The sequence below is a fragment of the Impatiens glandulifera genome, chromosome 3 (assembly GCF_907164915.1).
Source record: "Impatiens glandulifera chromosome 3, dImpGla2.1, whole genome shotgun sequence".
NCBI classification, from domain to species: Eukaryota; Viridiplantae; Streptophyta; class Magnoliopsida; order Ericales; family Balsaminaceae; genus Impatiens; species Impatiens glandulifera.
Window position 1 is genome coordinate 29,361,508 of NC_061864.1, and position 24,037 is coordinate 29,385,544.

Consider the following 24,037-nt stretch of genomic DNA (forward strand, 5'->3'; position numbering starts at 1 on the left):
GTTTTCTAGCCAGACTCAAAATGAAGTAAATTGGTTTATTGTTCATCTTTAATTTATAAGGCTTGTCATTCCAATTGTCCACAAGCCACAAGCAAAGCCAAGTTGTTGTTCATGAATTCTACTTTCATGGCTTTAGCTAAGGTTTGTATGGGCATAAAAAGCTAATTTTTCAAGCTTCTGGTAAAGTTTGATTTTCGGCTAGACCAGTTTTGTCGGACACAGTATTGATCTATTGGAGGGAACCTTCTCTTTTTTTGTTTGGCCCTAGTTTGCCCTTTATTGAATTAATTGTTTTCTTTTCCTTCTCTTGATGGCCGTGTTCTTATTCAGATTTTTCAAATAACCTAACAAAATCAATTTTCACATCACTCTTTCTCTTATCCATCAAATCAATCCATTCATTAACCAAAGTACTAAAATACCCTCTATTTTAAATTATTATTATTTACTTTATTTATATATATAAATACCTTTTAGGTCTTTTTACCAAAAAAAAATATCATTATTTTCTCAAAATCATCACCCATAATCATTATTTTCTCCATATTGGTTATTTAAATAACCTGAAACGAACAAGGCCACTGTTTGTAATGTTTTTGCTTATGTTTTTGTTGATCTTGAGTTGTTTAGGATTTGCTTGGTTGTTTTTTTTCAAAGTTGTGGTTTGATAAAAATATGGGTTATTTAAATTTTATAAGATAAATTATTAAATTATTTTTTTATTCTATTTAAAATATTAATTTAAATAAAATAATGAACTTTTTGTATTTTAATTGATGAATGTAGTGTTTTAATAATTAGAATATATTCACATTATTAAAGGAGAATTAAAAAAAAAAAATGTGAGATAATTAATATGACGATGTTTAATTATAGTTGAGTCGGATTTGAGTTATTTATTTGATATAAGGTAATGGAAAATAAAGTTATTAGTAAGATATATAAAATTATTAATATTTATTTTTAAAATAAATATAAAGTAATTTAATATTTTTAATTAATAAATAAATTATTTTAATTTAGATATAAATAAGATAATAATGAATTATTTAAATAATTTTTAAAACATAACACTTTACTTTTACAAAACAAAGAATGTTACAAGTGGTGGCATACTTCCAATCCAGTTCTTAACTTGTCATGTGAATGAATGATTTGATGGTTTGAAAATTTGAATATAGAAAGACTTACTTTTTTTTTTCCTTTTTTTTAATTCTCTTTATGTATCTTTATATAAGTTGATTTATTAAATTATTTAATTTATTAATAAAAATATAAAATACTTTATTTCTATTTTTATTAAATTTATACTTTTTAAATATGATGATGAACTAAAGTTGAAAATGTAATCGGTTAATAAGAAAGAATAAAAAAACAAGTTTTGATGGCTATATAGAGCTTCCAAACTTGACCATCTTTCTTGAGAAGCTCATCAGCAGAGACATGGCAAACAGAAGCAGTTCTTCTCTCCTAATTCTAATCCTTAAAATTCTTATGATCTTAATCTTTGCTGGATGGGTTTCTCTTTGGATTCTTAAACCAACCGATCTCTGGTCGAAGAAATGGAAACAAGCCGAACATTCTTCTGCAAAATCTGTGTTTTCCTATAATGGTACAATATTCATTCGATCCCCTTAGCTTCACCCATTATCTGATTCAATTTGATTTGTTTTTCTTTCAATTCAGGACTTAATTTTATGGTTTTCTCATTCCCCATTATTGCTCTGGCCATGATTGGTTTCATCTACTTGGAGCTGATCATAACTTCAAGGGAATCTAGATCATTTTCAGCACTTTCAAACCCAATCATTATTACAAAGCTAACTGGCATCCTATCAGTGGCAGAAGTTATCTCAGTTTGCCTATTTCTTATGTTTCTTGCTTGGACATTCTACTCACGATTCTCTATCGATTTACACAAGAACATGCCCGTTAAATCGCTCAAGCTTATTAGGTGGCAGTTCTTGTTCTTCAGGGCTGTAATCAGATGTGGTTTGTTGGCTGAAGTATGTCTTGTTTTACTCTTCCTGCCGGTCTTGAGATCTCTGGCTGTCTTTCGTATTGTTGGTGTTCAGTTTGAGGTTTCGGTTAGATATCATGTCTGGTTAGGAACTGCAATGATTTTGTTCTCTGTTGTGCACGGTGGTGGCACCTTGTTCATCTGGGCTATCAACCACATTCTTCAAGATCAGGTGACTAATTAAGTAAAGCATGCCTTAAGTTATGTCCTTAGTCATGAGTTCGAGTCTACATTTTCGATTCTTACTTAATTGAAGTGTATGTCATGACTATGGACACTATGCTGTTTTATTCTCGAGATAACTAATGAAGTTAACATTTCATAGATGTGGAGATGGCAAAGAACAGGACGTATATACCTTGCCGGCGAGATTGCACTTGTGGCAGGGCTAGTCATGTGGGTCACATCCCTTCCGTGGTTTAGGAGGAAGAAGTTTGAGGTTTTTTACTACACGCACCATTTGTATGTCGTGTTTATGGTGTTTTACTTGTTTCACGTGGGCGACAGAAGGTTCTATGGGGTTCTCCCAGGCTTCTTACTCTACGCCATCGATAAGCTTCTTCGAATAGTCCAATCAAGGCCAGAGACTTGCCTTCTCTCAGCCAGGATATTCCCTTGCAAAGCCATAGAGCTCATCCTTCCCAAAGATCCAAGTATATATATATATATGCTTGCTTGAGTCTTTTTAAATGACAAAATTCAATATAACTATAACATCCTTATTTCTTTTCTCTTTCATTTAGGTTTGAAGTACACACCAACAAGCATTGTGTTCATAAATATCCCGAGCATATCAAGATTTCAATGGCATTGTTTTAGCATCTCGTCCAGCTCTATGGTTGACGAGAAAACTATGTCGGTTATAGTTAAAGTTGGAGGTCATTGGACTAACACTCTTTATGCAAGAATAAAAGCCGGATTGGGCTCCAAGACCGGATCCATGGGTTGTGTTCCGGTAGCCATTGAAGGTCCTTATGGACCTGCCTCACTCAACTTACTAAGGTGTGTGAAATAGTTCAATCTGGTTCATTTGAATTTATTCTCATATAAGTCAGTATATTATCCTTAATCAAAATATTAAAACACTATTTATCTCATTTTAAAGAAAGAAAAATGAAATTGTTTTTATTATATTTTTATTCTCCAACTTTTGTTGATCTTGGAACTATAATTTACCACATTAAACAAGCTAGAATGTCATTTTAACAAAATATCCTATTGTTTCTAATAATCAACACCTTATAAGATTGTTTTGAAATAAAAATTATTCCAATTTTCAAGATCTAACAAGGTCATAATTTTTTTAAAATCCTTTCATAATTCAAAATTTTTGATTATCAGATATGAGAGTCTACTTATAGTTGCTGGCGGGAGTGGGATAACACCTTTTCTCGGTGTTTTGCAAGAAATAATACATTCTCAAAACAGAGGAATTAAAAGAACTACACTTCCTGCACAAACGCAACTAATTTACGTGACCAAAAACATTCAAGATGTAAGCTTGTTGCAGCCGGTTTTGATCCTACTAGCAAGGGAATCGTCTAACCATTCGCGGAGGCTAAGAGTGCGTGTCTTTGTTACTCAAGAGCATCGGGTTGGTTTAACTGCACGAGATCTGATGAACGAGCTCTCTACGACTGAATGCGTTAATTTCGACGTGAAACACTCAGGGAAATTTCCTATACATGGGGTTGAGAGTTCGGTTTGGATGGCTGTGATAGTTGGATGTTGTTCGGTCGTTTTTTTAGTTCTCATTTGTCTCTTCAATGCTGCTTTCATGAAAGGAAATGATAAGTCGAAGATCCCATCCACTATAACCGATGTGTTCCTCTTATGTTCATTCGTGGCAGCCGTCGCTTGTGGAACCACAATGGCGTTTTTGTTGAGATTGAGAAGGATGAAGAAGGAGCATTTTCGAAAATTCGATAAACCTATTGAAGAAGGAAAGCGACTAGCGAGCTCGGATGAAATTACGGGTGATGCCCTCGGGGAACAATGCGAAATCTCTGTGGGAAGACCATGTTTCAAAGGTAATTTTATGATTAATTATTTGTTACTTATTTTAAGATTATTAATTATTTTTATCGTGATTATGTGACAGATATATTTTCCGAGTTTGCAAAGGATACGAGAAGATCGGAAATAGGAGTTTTAGTTTGCGGGCCAGAAGCGATGAAGGAATCAGTTGCTTCATCGTTGCGCAAACTAGATCCATCGGACTCATCTCAAACTAAGAAGCCGCGTTTTAGTTTTCATTCCTTGACATTTACCCTTTAACTAACTTTATTCCAGCCCCTTGATATATATGCTAAATTTTTCATTATAATCATCATAATGAATAATGCGCATATTAAGAAATAAAATCATAAAACTAATTTGATTGGTTCGGTTGAATTCTATTAAAAACAATTATATCAAATGTATTTGAAATATTCATGTATCATGAGTTCAAGACTTTATATTAAAAAATGAATATTCATGTATCATGAGTTCAAGACTTTATATTAAAAAATGAATATAGTATTTGATCGGTTAATTTATTAGATAACCGCATTACACCTTTTATTTTATTTTATATATATAATTGTAAGTTTTTTTCCTTTCCACCCAACACGTTTTATAAGGATTCGTGTCTATTAATATAAGATCTCTAATTAGAATTTTTTTTTTTTTTTTTTTGTAGGATGGTCTCTTTTAAGGCCGGTTTGTACTATTCGAAATTCATTGACCTCATGTTTTACCTTCCTCACATGTTTTTGCAGTAGGAGACGATGAATTTTTATAGTATGTTCGACCCAAACACTGTTTTTAGAAGGAAAAAAGGTTTTGGTGTCTCAAGACGAGCTATGTTAGAGAACTCATTGACTTACAGTAGTTTTATATAAAAAGGAAAAAGCTCTTCTTATTAAATGAAAGACTAGAGTTATATAGAGGCATAAAAGCACTCTTACAAATAACCCCCAAACTATCCCAAAACTAACATTCCAACACTCCCCCTCAAGATGAGCCTACGAACGAAAGATATCCACAAGGCCCATCTTGTCACATAGTCTCGACAATTCTAACGAACTAAGCCCTTTAGTGAGACAGTCAGCCACTTGCTCTCTAGTAGTTACATATCCTAGTTTAAGTAGTCCGCTATTCAGTTTTTCCTTGATGAAAAATCTGTCAATCTCCACATGCTTGGTCCTGTCATGCTGCACAGGGTTATTAGCAATGCTAATAGCTGACTTATTGTCGCACCACAACTTCATTTGTGCCTCTTGGTCCATTTTGAGCTCCACCAACAGAGCTCTCAACCATATCATCTCTGCAACACCTAAAGCCATAGCCCTGTACTTTGCCTCGGCTGTGGATCTCGCAACTACCGACTGTTTCTTGCTCTTCCAGGAGACCAGATTGCCTCCTACAAACATGCAATATCCAGACGTGGACTTCCTGTCATCGGCACAACTAGCCCAGTCTGAATCACAATATCCCTCAATACTCAAATGCCCATTCTTGCGAAAGATCAACCCCTTGTCTGGTGCACTCTTCAAGTATCTCAGGATCTGGTACACCGCATCCATGTGACCCTCCCTAGGGTCATGCATGTAGCGACTCACCACACTCACCGCAAAGGAGATGTCAGGACGAGTGTGGCTCAAATAAATCAAGCGACCAACTAACCTCTGGTACCTCTCCTTATCAACTGGCTCTCCTGCCTCAGCACTTAGCTTAGACTTTTGATCGATCGGGGCCACCGCAGGCTTGCACCCAAGCATACCTGTCTCTGTAAGTAAATCCAGCACATACTTCCTTTGAGATAAGACAATCCCCTCTGCACCATGAGCTATCTCAATCCCAAGGAAATATTTGAGTTTCCCCAAGTCTTTCACTTCAAACTCCTTACTCAACCTCTTCTTCAATAATGCAATCTCACCCTCATCATTACCAGTGATAATCATGTCGTCCACATACACTGCCAGCATCGTAATGTGAACTTCATGTCGCCTGAAGAACACTGTATGATCTGCATTGGTCTGCCGGTACCCCATGCCTACCATAGCCCTCCTAAACCTGTCAAACCAGGCTCGAGGGGACTGCTTCAGCCCATAAAGAGATTTATTAAGTCTGCACACCTTACCCTCCGTTTGTTTCGTGCCAAAACCCTGTGGGACCTCCATGTATACCTCCTCCAACAACTCACCATGAAGAAAAGCATTCTTCACATCAAGTTGATGTAACCTCCAACTCTCATTCGCTGCTAAGGAAACAAGTGTCCGCATTGTACTCATCTTCGCCACGGGTGCAAAAGTCTCATCATAGTCAATACCGTACGTCTGACTGTACCCTTTTGCCTCCAACCGGGCCTTGTAACGCTCAACCCGACCCTCTGGACTTTGCTTCACAGTGAAAACCCACTTGCATCCAACCGCCTTCTTCCCTGGTGGTAATGGCACAAGCTTCCAGGTTTTGTTCTTTGCGAGAGCCTCAAGTTCCTCAAGCATGGCGGCTTTCCACCTTGGATCCTCCTTAGAAACCTGCCAACACTTAGGGATAGAGACAATGTCCAGAGATGCAATGAATGCTCCGTGTGCAGGTGAGATGTGAGAGTAAGAAACAAATTGGGCAATATCATGTGGGAAACCGTATCGATCAGGGGGAACTCCCGCATTGAGGCGAGGAGTCCTCCTTACGGACATGTGAGTGGAAATGGAAGAGAGAGGAATCATATCACCTGTGTACTCCTCTTCAGCGAGTGGTGTCTTAGAAGTCGGGGTAGGCAGGGACAAGGGACTTGACACAAGCGACACTGTAGGCATGGTATCCTCAATCTGCCTCCTTCGCCTCATGTATACTCGCAGCTCCCCTTGAGCTTGAGTACCACCGTTATCGGGGTCATCCCCGCCTCGTTCTGGCACCTCCTCACCTGTCGGTGCACAAGGGACATCGCTCACGCCCACCATCCTCCTCTCACTACCACTGCTACTCTCCCCCTCTAGCCTCATACCTCCATTATCAAGCGAGTCTCCAAAGGGTGATGTATCCTGGGAAGAATAGTATGGCTCATGCTCTCGAAACGTGACATCCATACTAACAAAAAACCTCCTCTCCACTGGGCTCCAACATGTGTAGCCTTTTTGAGTAGCCGAGTATCCCACAAAGATACATTTAACCGCTCGCGGATCAAGTTTTCCCACATTTGGTCTGTTGTTCTGCACAAAGCACACACAACCAAATACCTTCAAGGGGAGACTATCACTAAACTCACCTTTCAATAACTCAAGCGGGGACTTCCACTCCAACACACGTGAGGGCATCCTATTGATCAGTCTCGCTGTTGTCAGGACTGCCTGTCCCCACAAGTACTTTGGTACATTCATTGAGATCATCATACTTCTTGCTACCTCAAGGAGATGCCTGTTCTTTCTTTGTGCCACCCCATTCTGTTCTGGTGTGTACGGACACGTGGTCTGATGCAGGATTCCCTGAGAGAATAAGTACTCTCTGAACTCATTGTTTGTGTACTCTGTCCCATTGTCAGACCTCAATACCTTCACTACTGCCCCGTATTGAGTCTGAACCCCTTTGTGAAAATTTTTAAAACAAGCAGACACATCATTCTTGTTTTTTTCATCAAATACAGCTAAGTAGTACGAGAAAAGCAATCAATGAAAGACACAAAATATCGAAAACCATTAACAGAAGTTGTGGAACAAGGCCCCCACACATCAGAATGTATCAAATCAAAACTACAGGTGCTCCTACTACATGTACTGACATACGAACTCCTAGTGTGCTTTCCAAACTCACAAGCATCACAAACCAGTCTCTCTTTATTATCTTTTTTCAACATAGCTGGATACAAACGACTTAACAGATTAAAAGAAGAATGACCCATTCGCCTATGGTAGAGCAACAACAAGTCTTCCACACTACTCCTCACTCCTCCAGATCTCTCCATCACAGATGCGAGGGCTGAGTCCATCTCTTTTCTCTCAAGAAACCACAAGCCATTACGCCATGTGCCAGTCCCAAGCCTCCTGCCCGTTCCCTTCTCCTGGAAGATCACCTTGGGAATATCAAAAGTGACAACACATTTCAGTTGGAGGATAATAGCACTAATGGATAAGAGATTTACTGGAAAAGATGGAGCATGCAAAACATTGGACAAAGTTAAGGAGTCAGTACATCGCACAGTACCCTTACCCACTACGGGTTGGGCCGTACCATCGGCTGTTCGAATACTCTCAGGGATTTCCAGGTGAGTATAAGAAGAAAATTCTTCAACAGTACCCGTAACATGTCTAGAAGCACCAGAATTAATAATCCATGGTGAACCAATGGTAGATATAGAGGCAAGAGCATGGGTGTCACTAGTACCTGCAACTGAATGAGCATAAGTGGCAATGTTACCCGAGGTAGATGCATTCTCTGCCGCACCTCTTCCCTTTCTCCTAAGAAGTTGGGAGTAGGATCTCAAGAGCTCCTGATCCTCCGCAGAGAGCTCCTCCTCCTGCACACCATCTCCATTATCTTCACCTGCTACCATCAGGTTTGCCCGGTAGCCCCCTCTTCCACCTCCTCTACGGCCACGACCACGACCACGACCGCGCTCACCAGACTGACCACGTCCACCGAAGTTCCTCTCCTTTGGTGACTTGTTGCAAGCCGATATCAAGTGGCCTACCTCTCCACAATTGTAGCACTCCCGGGTCTCACCTCTAAACCTGGAACCACCTGAGTTGGAGACAGCTAGGGCTGACTTCACCCCTGGAAGTCCCCCTGCCCCGGCCTGGAGCTCAATCCGGGTCTCCTCCTGTATCATGGCCGAGACTGCCTCCTCAAGCGAGGGAATCTTCGGCTGAGCCAATAACATTGCAGTCCTCTGCTCAAAGGTTGGGGCCAGACCTCTGAGAAACCCCATGGTTCTATCCTGCATGCAAGCCTCAGTCTTCCTGCACGTAGGATCAGTGCAACACAATGTCCTCGTGCAGTAGTCATGATCCATCCACAAGCGCTCCAGCTCTATGGCATACTCCTGAATAGTCCTTTCCCACTGTACACAAGCAGCGATCTCCCCTTGGACCTGGTAAACCCTCAGGTTGTTCCGCACTCCATCATAAGTCTTCTTCAGCTTCTCCCAAACACACCGCACATCCTCCATACCATCAACATTGGCCGCAATCGGTGTAGTCATCGAGTTTAAGAGTCAGACATACACCAGCATGTGAATGGACCTCCAATCATCCCATGCTGGAGTACCCTCAACCGGCTTAGTAACCGCTCCAGTCAAGTACCCCTCTAATTTCCTCCCTACTAGTGTGTATCGCACTCGACGTGACTAGCGCAGATACGAAGCTGGACCATCGAGTTTCACATCAATCGGGGGAAGCTCCACCCTAGGTGCTGGTGCGGGTGCTGGTGTAGGTGCTGGGGTTGGTTGTGTGTTTTTTCGTTTATTTCTTCTTTTATTATGTCAGTTTTTCCCAATAAGTGGTATCAGAGTCAAAGGTTTATCCTTGACATAGCGACTGAGTCTTCAAAACGGGCATCAACTCCTTCGTCATCCTGGATAAGGACCCCGATGTCAAATTTGAAGTTTGCGGTGGAAATATTTGATGGAAGTAGGCATTTCGGCATATGGCAAGGTGGTGTTCTATATTGTCTTTTCCAACAGGTTCTAGATGTTGCTATTGAGGTCAGAAACCAGATGGTATAAAAGAAAAAGAATGGAGTATTATGAATCAAGTAACGTGCGGAACAATTCGATCGTGCCTGTCTAGAGAGCAGAAGTATGTCATGAAGAACAAAACTTCTGCGCATAAACTATGGCAAGTATTTGAGGACAAATTTCTGAAAAAAAAATTGTTAGAATAAGCTCCTAATGAAAAAATGGTTGTTCTGATTTAATTACTAGTCAGATACCACCATGAATGAACACATCACTAAAATTAATCAATTAGTAGCAGATCTTTTAAATCTTGATGTTAAATTTGAGAATGAAGATCTGACTTTTATGTTGTTATCGTCCATTCCTAATGAATTTGAACATTCAAAAACAACATTACTTCATGGGAAGGGAAATGTATATGTTGATGTTGTAAATATTGCTTTATATAGTCACGAATTGAGAAAGCAGAACAAAAGGAAAAATAAAATAACTACAGTAGATGAAGCATTAGTGGTCATGGGCCTTTAGCAAAACAAATAAAAAGGGAAAGGAGGAAGATCCAAAAACAAAATTGTCAAAGATGAATGTGTTTTCTATCGTGAGAAAAGACATTGAAAGATTAACAACCCAAAGTTGAAAAAGAAAGATAAAGATTCTAAAGATGCAAATGTTGCAGAAAATAGTGGTGATGCAGATTCAGAATTCTCTTTTTCAATGTCACACACAACATCACATCCTGATGGGTGGATATTGGACTCAACAAACACTTATCATATGACACAAGTTCGAGAGTAGTTCTTGACTTTAAAGAACTAGATAGTGGAGTTGTTTATATGGGAGATGTTAATACATCTAAAATAAAAAGGATATGTTCAATCAAGATGCAAAATGATGACGGATCCACCAAAATTATCATTTATGTTCGGTACATACCGAATATGAATAATAATCTCATTTCATTAGGGTCTTGGAGTCAAAAGGCCTACATGTGAGAATAGAAAATGAAATTCTTAAAGTAATCTTAAGAGCACTAGTGATGTTGAAAGCCATTAGAAAAAGTAATAATTTGTATTATTATCAAGGTAGTGCAATTAATGGGACAATACCAACTATATCAACTTCTGGCAATAGTAAAGAATTAGAGACAACAAAGCTATGACATATGCGGTTGGGACATGTTGGTGAGAAATCTATGTAAACCCTTGTTAAGCAAGGATTGCTGAAATGTACAAAAGTTTGTAAATTAGATTTTTGTGAACATTATGTTCTAGGAAAACAAAAACGAGTAAAATTTGGCACTGATATCCATAACAATAAGGGTATTTTGGACTATGTGTACTCAGATATCTGAGAACCTGCCAAGACTCCATTTCTTGGAGGTAGACCTTATTTTGTTACTTTTGTTGATGATTTTTTTAGAAGAGTTTGGGTGTTTACTATGAAGAACAAAGATGAAGTGTTTGAGATTTTTCTTAAATGGAAAACTCAAGTTGAAAACGAGACATGAAGAAAGATCAAAATTCTTCGAACTATTAACGTGGAGAATAAAGAAAGATCAATTCCAAAAGTTATGTCAAGATTGTGGCATAGTTCGACACTTCATAGTTTGAAAAACACCACCACAGAATGGAGTATCAGAACGTATGAACAAGACATGAGTGGAGAAAGTTCGTTGTATGTTGTCTAATGTTGGGTTAGATAGGAAATTTTGGGCAGAAGTTGTGGCATACGCTCAACATTTGATAAATTATCTATTATCATTTGCACTTGGTGGCAAGACTCCATTAGAGGTATAGTCTGAAAAACCTGCAACTGATTATGATTCTGTGAATATTTTTGGTTCTACAGCATATTATCATGTAGTTGAATCAAAGTTAGATCAACGAGCAAAAAATGCTCTTTTTATGAGATTTATTACTGGAGTTAAAGGATATCGTCTCTGGTGTTTGGGTGTAAATATAACCATTATTAGTAAAGATGTTACTTTTGACAATTATTCAATGTTGAATAAGATAACACCAGACAAGATTGATTTAACTCCTTAACAAGTGTAATTTGAGCAGATAAAGATAAGCCCAACTTCAAGTGACTCTCCGATGACAAACGAAGAGTTAGATGAGAAAGAGATTCCGACCGAAGAACCTTCACAACAACATGAATCAATTGTTTTGAACAGACCAATACGAGTTATTCAAAAACCAACTCGGTTTGTTGACATGGCGGCCTATGCACTTCTAGTCATAGATGATGTTTCATCCACCTTTTTAGATGTCATTCAAAGTAATGAAAATGGAAAATGGAAAAGTGTTATGGAAGATGAGATGCAATCTCTTAAGAATGATGAGAAATGCAAGTTGACTCATTTACTACAAGAGAAGAAGGTTATTAGTTGTAAATGGATCTTTTCTAAGAAAGAAGGATTTCCTGAAAAAATTGATGTTTGCTACAAGGCAAGATTGGTAGCTAAAGACTACGCTAAAAAGGAAGGAGTTGATTATAATGAAGTATTTTTGCATGTTGTTAAACATTCTTTCATTAGAACTTTGTTGGCCTTGGTAGCGTAGATCAATTTGGAGCTAGCTCAACTAAATGTGAAGACCGCATTTCTACATGGTCATTTGAACAAGGAAATCTACATGAATCATTCAGATGGATTTAAAGTTGTTGATAAAGAAATTTGGGTTTGCAAGTTAAATAAATCATTGTACGAGTTGAAGCAACTGTCGAGACAATGATACAAGCGACTTGACAAGTTTATGATGGACCACAAGTACAAAAAAAACATATTATATTACTGTGTGTATTTGTGGAAACTACAAGATGAGTCTTATATCTATCTACTCTTATACGTTGATGATATGTTAATAGCATCAAAGAGTTAATATGAAAATGAAAAATTGAAGGCTCAATTGAGTATGGAGTTCGAGATGAAAGACATTGAAAAAACCAAATTTAAACATTGTTTAGATTTGGTAAATAACTTGTGCGTTTGATTCAGCGCTGAAGAGCGCCAATTGTAAGCACTTAAGAACTATTTTTTAATAATGAAAATTTGTATTGGATATTATGCCAAAGTGGAGATTTGTAATTTTTTGACTCAATTAGAATCTCACATCAGAAGATGATGATAGTGAGAGAAGTTTCTGAGTATATAAAAGAAACTCTCTTCTCAATTAGAATCCAATATCGGAAGATGACGGGAGTGGGGAAGTTTCTTAGTCTATAAAAGAAAATCTTCCCCCTTGGTTTATTGCACCCAATATTTATATATCTTTTTCCTTATTAATTGATAGCCTTAGTACTCAGAGATGTATACAATATTTGGTTGAACTCTGTTATCAAATTCTTAGTGTATTTTTTTCATTTCTTTCTTCTTTTGTTCTATTAGTTTTCCCAACATCGTATAAGTTTTAAATCGACCAATTCGCGAATGTATCAATTTAATTAACTTTAGAGTCATCAATTTAGTTTTTTCTCAAATAAACTAAAGAAATAAAATAGAAATTTATTTTTAAGGATTCGTTGTTTGGTTACGCATGAGAAATGATCATCATCGCTATGTCCTACATGCCTATTCTAAATGATAGTCTCTACTCCTAAATAGTTGAAAATTTGATATTAAAGGATTGTTACACTTGCATTCTGAGTTCATAACTCTTTTGAGGATATTATAACATATGTCTAAAAGGACTAACTTTATTCATTGCCTAGAGTAGATTACGTAGCCCATTGGGTGTAAACGAGTTTAACTTAAGAATTTGGAATATTATTCCGAACAAGACGTGAGGGTGCAAACCGAAGAATGAACTGTTCACAATTTGTTGAATAAGTTGTTTGTTTGCATTTGTAGAAAAAAATAATTTTATTAGAGTCTCAGAAAAATATGTTTGTTTACTTTGACATCATTATGTTGGGAATAAAGCGGAATAATCACACTTATGATAATAAACTATACTTCATTTGATTAGATCTTTAGGAGCGAGAAACAACAAACATAAAAGGAAATATAATTTTATAAATGACACAAGAACACCAATAATTTAACGTGGAAAACCTCTTCAAATAAAGGATTAAAATCCACCGGACTTTCATCCAAAAAAAGCTTCACTATAATCAAATGTTAAACACGAAACAAATGAATATAAGAATTAAACAAAGAAGAGATCTCACTATCTCTCTACAAGCGTATAACAGATGTATCTCAGATGTGTTTTGATAAGGTCGCTTCCTCCAACTTTTATAGCAAAACAAGGACATCTCAAAAGTCTTTTTTTAATAATACAATCATGCCCTAATTAACACAAATGGACTTTTGGGCTTCTTAAACAAGCTGAACTTTTTATTACATAGTTGAGAGCCCAAACAAATAATTCAACACTATCTACTCTAAATAGTTGGTCATTTAATATTTGAAGTATTGTTGCACTTGCATTATGAGTTTAGAGCTCTTTTGTTTTTTTGGTCTTTTGTGAATATTGTAACATATGTCTAAAAGGGCTAGCTCTATTCATTGCCTAGAGTAGATCAAATAGTTCATTGGGTGTAGACAAGGTTAAAATAAGAACTCGGAATATTATTCTCGGACAAGACATGTAGGCGCAAACCAAAGAATGAACTGTTCGCAATTTACTGAAAAAACTGTTTGTTTGCATTTGTGAAAAAATAATAATTTTATTAGAGTTCCAGAAAATTCATCAAAATTTTTGGAGTTAAGAAACTTCAAATACAACACCGTTAAAACGGATCATTTTTGAAAAGTATCTCCAAAAATTCTGAAATTTTGTACATCATTTAATAACATTATTAGAAACATATTGGGAATCAATTTTGGAGTTTTCAAAGTTATAAAATTCTAGAGCACTACGAATATATGCGTTTTTTCAAACGAGTTTAAAAAAGTCTGAAATATTTTATGGGAATCAAGAATAATTCCAGGAGATAAGAGTTTTAATTTCATAATTTTTGGACTTATAGAACTCAAGATATAGCCTCCCAAACTTTCGGATTTTTCAAACATCCTTAAAAATTATGGAAATGTTTTATTATTGCAGAAAATATTATTCTTTAATTTTTAGGAAAGTTTGAGATATTTCTAAAATGTTTTAGAGGCTCGAATCAATGTCTGGGCATTCAGAGACTCTCGTGAGTACGTACGTAAAAAATAGACTACTAACTTAGTTGGATTACCTATAAAATTCAAATATAAAAGTGAATTCAATTAATTAATTTAAGATTCAGTCAGTAAAAAGTCCATTAAATTAGTAGTAAAAATATTTGTAAGAGAGTAGAATCATCGTTTAAGTGTAGTTTGAAAACAAAAGGGACTATAAATATAATTTTTAAATTTGAAGTTTGAGTTTAAAATCGAAGGAATTGAAAGTCTAAACGCCCAATTGTAAAAATATAAAAGACTAAATCCCCTAATATAACTTATATTTAAAATAATTAACAAATAGAAGTATATATATTTAAAATTGGACCATGAAGATTTCGGGCCAACTAAATATCCAGGAAATGTAGGAGGACATGCCTTCATCTTCTTCATCAACGCAGATAGTAAGCGTTTTTAACCGTTTCTTCAACAGCATCTTCCGACGATTGTAGCTCCCGATCCAACATCACTCCTCCAAATGCAGCCTCGCATGAGTCTTCACAATTGCCAAGTGCTCTAAACTATGTAGCCTCCGTGGCTAGAAGGTGATATAATTATCAGAAGATGGGAAGGAAAGATGACGCTTCATTATCTGAGTATATAGTGCTAAGAAGATTCTCACCCAATTCCATTACAAACAACTTGCTAACATGACCTAATAAAATAAGGGCCAATTTGCAAAAAGATAAAAAAAAATGTATAGAGATATAAATGTAGAAAATGAAAAATAAAATAATCACGTGACAATTTAAAAAGATAAAAAAAATAATAAAAAAAATAAAAAGAGATAGAGTTTTTTACTTGATCCAACTCTTAGGCTCCACGTGTATCCCTCACATCCGTTTAATCTATTAATTTTATTTTGTAACAATACCCTCTTCTCCAACCTTTTGTTTACCTCAATGAAATCTCACCGACATCTTCCTTGTCTGTCCCCATTTTAGGAGTTTCTCAAGGTGTTCGATGGCCAACGTCTTTGTGTCCTCCCAAGAGTTATATTCTTCCTCTTTGCATGACCATTTAATGAGCAACTAGCGACGTCGATTTTCCTCCTTCATTAAGTGTTTTTCTGCTCGAATTTCCTCCATAACACATTTGGAACCGTAAAACTAGGGATTTCTTCAATCATATTTAGTGTTCCATGATAACTCTTTAGTTGTGAAATATGAAAAATTATGTATTTTAACTTCCTACCTTAGATCCAACATGTATGCTACTTTCTCAATTCGTTCTATTATGAAATGGACCAAAGAATTTGGGGAAAGTTTGTGGAATGTCTTCCTTACAGAAAGTTGTCGATATGACCGGAGTTTAACAAGAACAAAATCTTCCACTAAAATGTTTCTTATGTTCAATGTTTATCATGAGTCTGTTTTGGGCTCTTTGTAAGGGAAATCTGAGTAATTAGAGGGTCTCTTCCCTATTCAAATAAGGTGTAGTTTAGTTCCTTAATCCAAGAGTCCATTTCTAGGTAGAGTGTATAAATTTGGGGTTTATACCCATATATAGCTTCTAAGGGTGATTAAATGAAAGTTGGTGTTGTACCACCATTCCGCAAGGGGAAGCCATTGATCCTACTAATGCGGGCGTTGACCTTCTAGACAACGCATATATGTCCCAAAATAATGATTGACGACTTCTATTTGGCCTTCAGATTGTGGGTAGTAAGGTGAAAAAGGGTTTGATGCACACCCTGCATTTTGAGGAACTCCCGCTAGAGCATACTGATAAAATTTTTGTCTCGGTCACTTATTATTGATAACGGCTTTCCATGGAGTTTGAAGAAGTTGTCCAAGAATACTTCTGCAATATTTTTAGCTGTGAAAGAGTAGTGTAACCCCACGAAGTGTGCCATTTTGGATAGGCGATCAACCACCACAAAATCAATATTTTCCCTCTACTTTAGGTAAATGTTCTATGAAATCCATAGATATTGATTCCCAAAATTTATTAGAAATATGCAGTGGTTGTAGAAGACCCTTCAGAGCCTGTGTTTCTCCTTTGTTTCTTTGACATAAATTGTATGACCAGATATATTCCCTAATTTCTTGTGTCATTCATGCCCAATAATATACCAACTGCATTTTGTTTACAGGTGACAAGCGTACTTGAGTGACCACTAGTTGGGTTAGAATGCATTGCAGCAATGAGTATCGATCAAGTTCAGGATCATAGCCCACCACCATCCTACTATTTTCCCTCAATGTTCCATTTATGAAGTAAAATCCTTATGAACTTCCTCACTTTCATTAATTTCCTAGATGATCTTAATTAAATTAGGATTAGTGGCTCATGGTTGGTTAATCCTCAAGATGACTGGTGAGAGGTAAATTGAAATACCCACACATTGTACTTCATTACCCCTTCAAGACAGAGCATCTGTCACTATTTTATCTTTTCCACGTTTGAATTGTACTATAAAATTACAACCGACCAGCTTGTAGATCCACTTCTCTTGGGAAGGTGTTTATACTCTTTGTTCTAGCAAATATTTGAGTGATTCATGATCTATCTTAACTATAAATAGTTTGTATCGCAGGTAGGGTCTCCACTTCTCGACAACAAATGTGAGGGCTAACGCCTCCCTTTCATAAGTTGAAGATGGGCTATTATTATTTGGAAGATCTCTACTTATGAACGCATTATGTTGGTTTTCTTGAATTAGTATTTCTCCAATTCCACTTCCACTAGCATTTGTGTCAACTAAAAAGGAAATAGTAAAGTCAGGTAATGCTAGAATAGGAGGAGACGTCATCAATTGTTTGAGGTGTTCAAAAGTCATCACTACTTCTTTAGTCTAACTAAAATTCCCCTTTTTAAAAAAATTTGTTAACGATTTTGCTATCAACCCATATTTTTGAATGAATCGACGATAATATCATGTAAGACCCAGGAACTATCTAAGTTGTTTGATCATTGTAGGAGGTGGCCACGTTTCCATAGCTTTCAACTTTTCAGGGTCATCTACTACTCCCTCCTTACTTATGATATTTCTCAAATATGCTATATGAATACACCAAAACTCACATTTTTTTTAGTTGAGAAACAAAGTGTGGTTTCTTATAATCTCAAAAAATTTGAGTAACATGCATCATGTTATCTTCCCAAATGTGGCTATATACTAGAATGTCATCAAAGAAGACCAATATGAATTTTCTCAAAAACGGTTTACGTTCATTAGACTCTGAAAGGTGGATGGAAAAATAGTTAACCCGAAGGGCATTACCAGGAATTTATACAACCCTTCATGTGTGCAGAATGCTATCTTATGGTAGTCAATCGTTTTAATACGAATTTGATGATTGCCTGAATACAAGTCAAGTTTCGAGAAGAATTTAGAACCATGAAACTCCTCCAACAACTCTATGGTGATGGAAATAGGGAATTTGTCCTTGACCGTAACTGCATTTAGTTGGCGATAGTCTATACACAACCTCAAATATAAGTCTTTCTTTCTTATTATGATGACTTGTGCAACAAATGTACTATGAATGTGTTGAATGATTCATTTTTCCAGTATTTTATCTATCATGGTCTCAATTTTTGCTTTCTATAATGCAAGATAACAATATGATCTTAAACATATTAGTTTCGTACCTACTTTTAAAGGAATTTGGTGATCATGATCCCGGGCTGGTGAAGGTTTAGTGGTTTTTTAGAATAGGTCTTAAAACGAAGCCAAAATTCTAGATAAGCCTTTAGGATCCTCATGATAACTCACAGTAGTAATCGCGAAGAATTGTCCTCCTTCATCAAGTGAGTTCCTTACTTGTACTAGTGCCGCCATATTTTCTTTTTGTAGTAGTTTAGGCAATTTATTACCCTCCATTATTTGATCTTTGTTTGATTAATGCTCTGTAGGTATTTATTATTCCCCATTTGTTCATAAGTCAATGTAAGTTTCTCAAAATTCCATTATGACGACCGTGTCGGTTGTATTCATCATCATTCATGGTCCACTTCAAGCCTTGATCTATCTTCTACCTATAATTGTAGAGTTTTAGTTGTGTAACAATAGGGTGAGTTTTAGTTGTGTAACAATAGGGTGATGAATGTTTTTGAGAACCCTACTACTAATAAAATTATGAGTACTACCAATGTCTATAAGAATAACAACTGATTGTAACCCAATTTTTCCCAAAATTTGCAAGGTTTGATAGTTTTTTTTATCCAGATAGGGCATGGAGAGATATGAAAGGTTCTTCATAGTTTGGCATGGACATAAGAGTGTTCAATTTAGCGGTTTTAGTAGTTTCAAGTATGTTCTCACACTCCTCAGTTTCATTCACTAGTATCATAAACAACTTTGCTTTACACCTGTGATTTGATTCGTATTTTTCATCACATGTATAATAAAGACCTTTCTTCCTTATGTCATCAAGGATTTTAGGATACATCTGTTGCATATACCTCTATCTAAGATTCGGATTGAAAGGGGAAGAGTAAGAGGGGTTAGGTTGATGTGGTTTGGAATGATTAGACAAGGTAGATTTCAGATAGGAGGGTGTGACTAAGATTTGTGGACTCGAGCTGTATAAATAACCATTTCTCATTAGGGATTTGTAACTGGCATTTTGAACCTTGGCTACTTCAATAGCATCACTTAGTGAATGAGGTTGTAACAACCATACCGAGTTAAAAATCTCTTCTCTAAGACCACTTAGATATTAGTCAAGTACATATTCATCATGCATGTGTATAAGTTGGATGTAGGTCTGTCAATCTTCAATTGAACAAAAGTTGTCTGTTTCGGCGATACTTCAGTATAGACGACTTCACATGGGTTGTAAGTCAAACTGAATGACCTACTTGGTGTCAAAAGAAAGATAAGTGGATAAAATTTCTAATATTAGGTCATAGACCCAAATTGTTTCATTAGATCAAACTTTATGACCAAATCAACAAGACTATCTCAGATTAGCTCATTGGTTGGCGACCTGAACATGCATTGTTTTGTTTTTTATGGTTCGAACCCTTAAACTAAATCTGGTAGGTTGACACCAGTGCCATTAGAAATGTATGGGTGTTAGCTTGCACCACGAACTAGAATCACCTATTCCATCAAGCATAACCTCTAGAATAAATTTATTAGTGAAGCCTAGTCATTTTGGATTTCAGCTGCGCAGCTGTTTTTAAATGTCGTTGAGTTCTAAAATTCGAATTGCTAATCCGTTTTCGCATGGAGATATATGACTCATCCTGTCATCGAGATTTCTAAAACATCCAAAAACATCAAATTCCATTATAAATTGAGGTCTATAGATCCAGATCCATTTGAAGTTGGTGCAACATTCTGTCTAACTTCTAGAATTTTCAAACCAAATCAAGAACACTTTGAAGACTAGAAGAATTCGATGGCCCCCATGGTCGCTCCGTTCGCCGGTCCATGTGTGACGCAGTCTGTCACGGAAAATCTATTTTGTCGCCAAATTTTGAAATTTCATTTTTTTTTTCTTTTTTTCAATATTTAGAGTATTTTTTCTGGAAAAAAAATGTATATTATAGTCAAATTGTAATTCAATGCTCTGGACATCATGAACATGTTAGTTTTTACATATTTCACGTTTTACAAAAAAAAGTTGCGTTTGATTTTAAAAATGGCCCTTGGGAGGTTTTTTTGTCGAAAATGTCCTATAGAAATATTATACTCAAAATTTCATATTTTTCAAGTCGATCGTCATTGAGGTGTCTGTTCGTCCAAATTTTGATTATTTTTGAATATTGACGTTTAAATTAACCTGAAATAGGCTCGAAAGACCAATTTACGAATTAATTATTTATTTAAAATATTATAGTATAGTATTCGTGCATTAACATTATATTATATCGAATATATATTTAATTATTTTGGGTAAAAAATGATGTGTCTACCATTATAATTATTATTATTTTAAGAAAAGGTATATATATATATATTAAAGAGGATAAAAAATTATTTAAACATAACAATAAATTATTATACGAAAAAAAGTATAAATAATTCAGCATAGTCTTTGAGTCACATAGATAGATGAATATAGATATTTCCCTATAGATTGTTTTGTGATTGATAATTAATATATTTATATTTAAAAGTTATAAATATAAAATAATAATTTTAAATAATTTAATAATTAAGTGGGTTAGTTCACTACTTTACTAATTTTAAAAATTTATATGATAAGTTAATAATATATATATATATGATGTACTCTACCTTTCCGGATAACATTAGTTTTTTTTAGAATAAAAATTAACTGACAACTCTTAAAAAACTAAAAAGAAATATATATATATATATATATATATATATATATATATATATATATATATATATATATATATATTTATATATAATTATAATAATGCTTAATTTTTAAAGTGTCTGGATTGCCGGGGGTCGAGAGGTGTGGTTAATTTGGATATATATGAAAGTAAATGGATACTTGGTTCGGATTGTGGGTTGACCCGCCCATAAACAGTTAAAAATAAAATTAAAAATGAATTTACAACCTTTCAAAACAAGTAAAACTCTTTAACCAACTAAACTAATAACACTTTATATTTTAAATTCAACACTAAATTTGATTAACGCTGGAAATTTTAACAATATAAGTTAAACTTTTTAACTAACTAACTTTTTATCTTATCTCTCCTAACTAATTTATATATTTTATCTCTCTTCATAAATATAATAATTTTATAATTAATTTTATATAAATATATATTTATTTGATGTTTTAGCATTATTATATATATATATATATATATATATATATATATATATATATATATATATATATATATCTTTATATATTCACTCTTATATTTTTATTTTTATTAATTTTTATTTTTATTAATATATATTTTTTTAATTTTTAGAGAAATTATTTGATTTTTTCAGCGAATAAAATTATGCCAACTAATTCTCTCACCAAATTTCATCACCTAATCATTTCTCATATATATATATATATATATATATATTCTCCATTCTAATTAATTACTTTTATTTTTTTGTTTATCATATATATTTATATAAATTATAATAATATATATATTAACGCTTAATATGCATTTCTCTCTCATATCTCTCATATATATAATATATTTCTTATTTTTATTTTCTCTCCCATCGTCATCATTCATATATATATATATATATTATCACTTCATTTATATATTAATTTTCCTCTCTAATTTTTTTATTTATTTTCTCTAGTAATTAATTTACATTTTTTTTATATTATCACTCCTCATTTATATATTAATTTTCCTTCCTAATTAACTTTTCTTTATTTTCTCTCATCTTTATTTATATATATATATATATATATATATATATATTTATATATCTCCTAATTAATTTATATTTTATCATTATTATATATATATATATATATATATATATATATATATATATATATATATATATTTCTCTTTATATATTAACTCTTATATTTTTATTTTTATTAATATATTTTTTTAAGAGGAGTGATAGAGGGAGGGAATTTGAGAGAGAATGGGGAGAGAATAATGTGGCATCACTCATTGATTGAAAAATAGAAAAATGGAAGGAAAGAGAGAAAGAGAGAAGAGAGAAATTATTTGATTTTTTCAATTGCAACATGTCATTCCTCTCATTTCCCTCACTCATATTCCCTCTCCCAATCATTTCTCTTTTTTAAATTCTTTTCATATTTATTATAGACGGTTTATTATTATTAATATTATTTTATTTAATATTTTTATTAATCATTTTACAATTTATATTAATTATTTTATAATTTATATAATTATATATTATATATAACCATATATTTAAAACAATGGTTAAAAACTTACCTAAAATATATATATTTATACACAAAATTTTAAATTGAAATCAACAATTATCATTGGTCTAGTGGTTAAAGGGTTCACATTCTATATATGAGATCTTATACTAAGATATAACACTAAAATGACTATGATAATGGTAGATATCTTAATATATATATGGGTATAAAAAATTAAAAGATGAAAAATCATTAAACAATTTTTTTTTTATCAAATTATCTTTATTTGGTTTTCCTCTTCAGTTTAATTATAAAATAGCTTGAACTAGATAAAATTATTATTGACCTGCGTTCTAAAATTATATAATATAAAGATATTGTTTTTTCTACAATATAAGGTGTTGCAATAAATCATAATTTATAAGGGAGTGAGAAATATATGATGACGATGAAATATTTTTTGCAATGAACTCATTCGATTCATATCCGTAAATTTTTGACTACATTACTAAAATGGTAAAATTTAAAACCATTCATTTTTTTTCCTATTGATTTATCATTATTATCATGTATGATTGTATGAAGATTACAAAACATTAAAAGATTGTCAGTTTTATGTGTTAGATTATATTTTAATATGTCACTTGATTTAACGTATTTAACGAGATTACAATTATTTTTTTCTTCTATAATATAGGTCCACGTTTTCAATGTTCGTTACCTTAGTTAGTGAAGAATAATGCAAATATTTACACCTTATATATTGCTCTAATATGGCTCACGGTTCTCATATTTTTTGAGTGTTTTGGTTTTAAAATTTCTACAAAGACTTTTTAGAGCAGCTGAGTAAATTTGGCGATATTAAAAAGTTTAAATATTTGTGACAATTTTGCAGATCAAATGGTAAATGACTTTTACGTCAATAATTTTTCTTAATTACAGTTTTTTTAGATATCACTATATAAAAAAACAGCATAATGCAAGTTTGCAACATCTATGTCCAAGCGAGGAAGAACATACAACAATTTTACTAAACAATTTGAGTGGATGCTTGATAACTTTCATTGACTTTATATAACATTTTTTTATTAATATAATCATAAATATTTTTTATAATGATTTATGAGGATGACTAACTTTTCATAAATGATAGATTTCGTGAAGACATATGTAGTCAATGTGAGAAGAATATATACAATATTTGTGCCTATTATAACATTATGCATCTCAAAAATGTTGATAGTTAATGAATTTATATTATTTTTTATTCTTAAAAATCAAACTTTTCATTACTATTATCACAAAAGTTAACACAATAGTCTAACTACTTTTATATCGAAACTTCTAAAATTGATTTAAGAGTAACAAAATACACTTTTTTCTATTATTATTTTTTAAATAATGAATACACATTTTAATGGCTTCACGACTAATTATTCTAAGAAGTAATT

General features: G+C 33.9%; 1 protein-coding gene across 1 annotated transcript; it reads left to right on the forward strand.

The window, feature by feature from the left end:
- Positions 1 to 1,407: 1,407 nt before the first annotated feature.
- Positions 1,408 to 4,407, forward strand: LOC124928642 (ferric reduction oxidase 8, mitochondrial-like). The gene is made up of 6 exons (XM_047468881.1): positions 1,408 to 1,612; positions 1,687 to 2,192; positions 2,346 to 2,673; positions 2,764 to 3,022; positions 3,362 to 4,050; positions 4,122 to 4,407. The coding sequence occupies exons 1-6, from the start codon at positions 1,444 to 1,446 to the stop codon at positions 4,295 to 4,297; spliced, it is 2,127 nt and encodes a 708-aa protein (XP_047324837.1). The 5' UTR covers positions 1,408 to 1,443; the 3' UTR covers positions 4,298 to 4,407.
- The last annotated feature ends 19,630 nt before the right edge of the window (positions 4,408 to 24,037 follow it).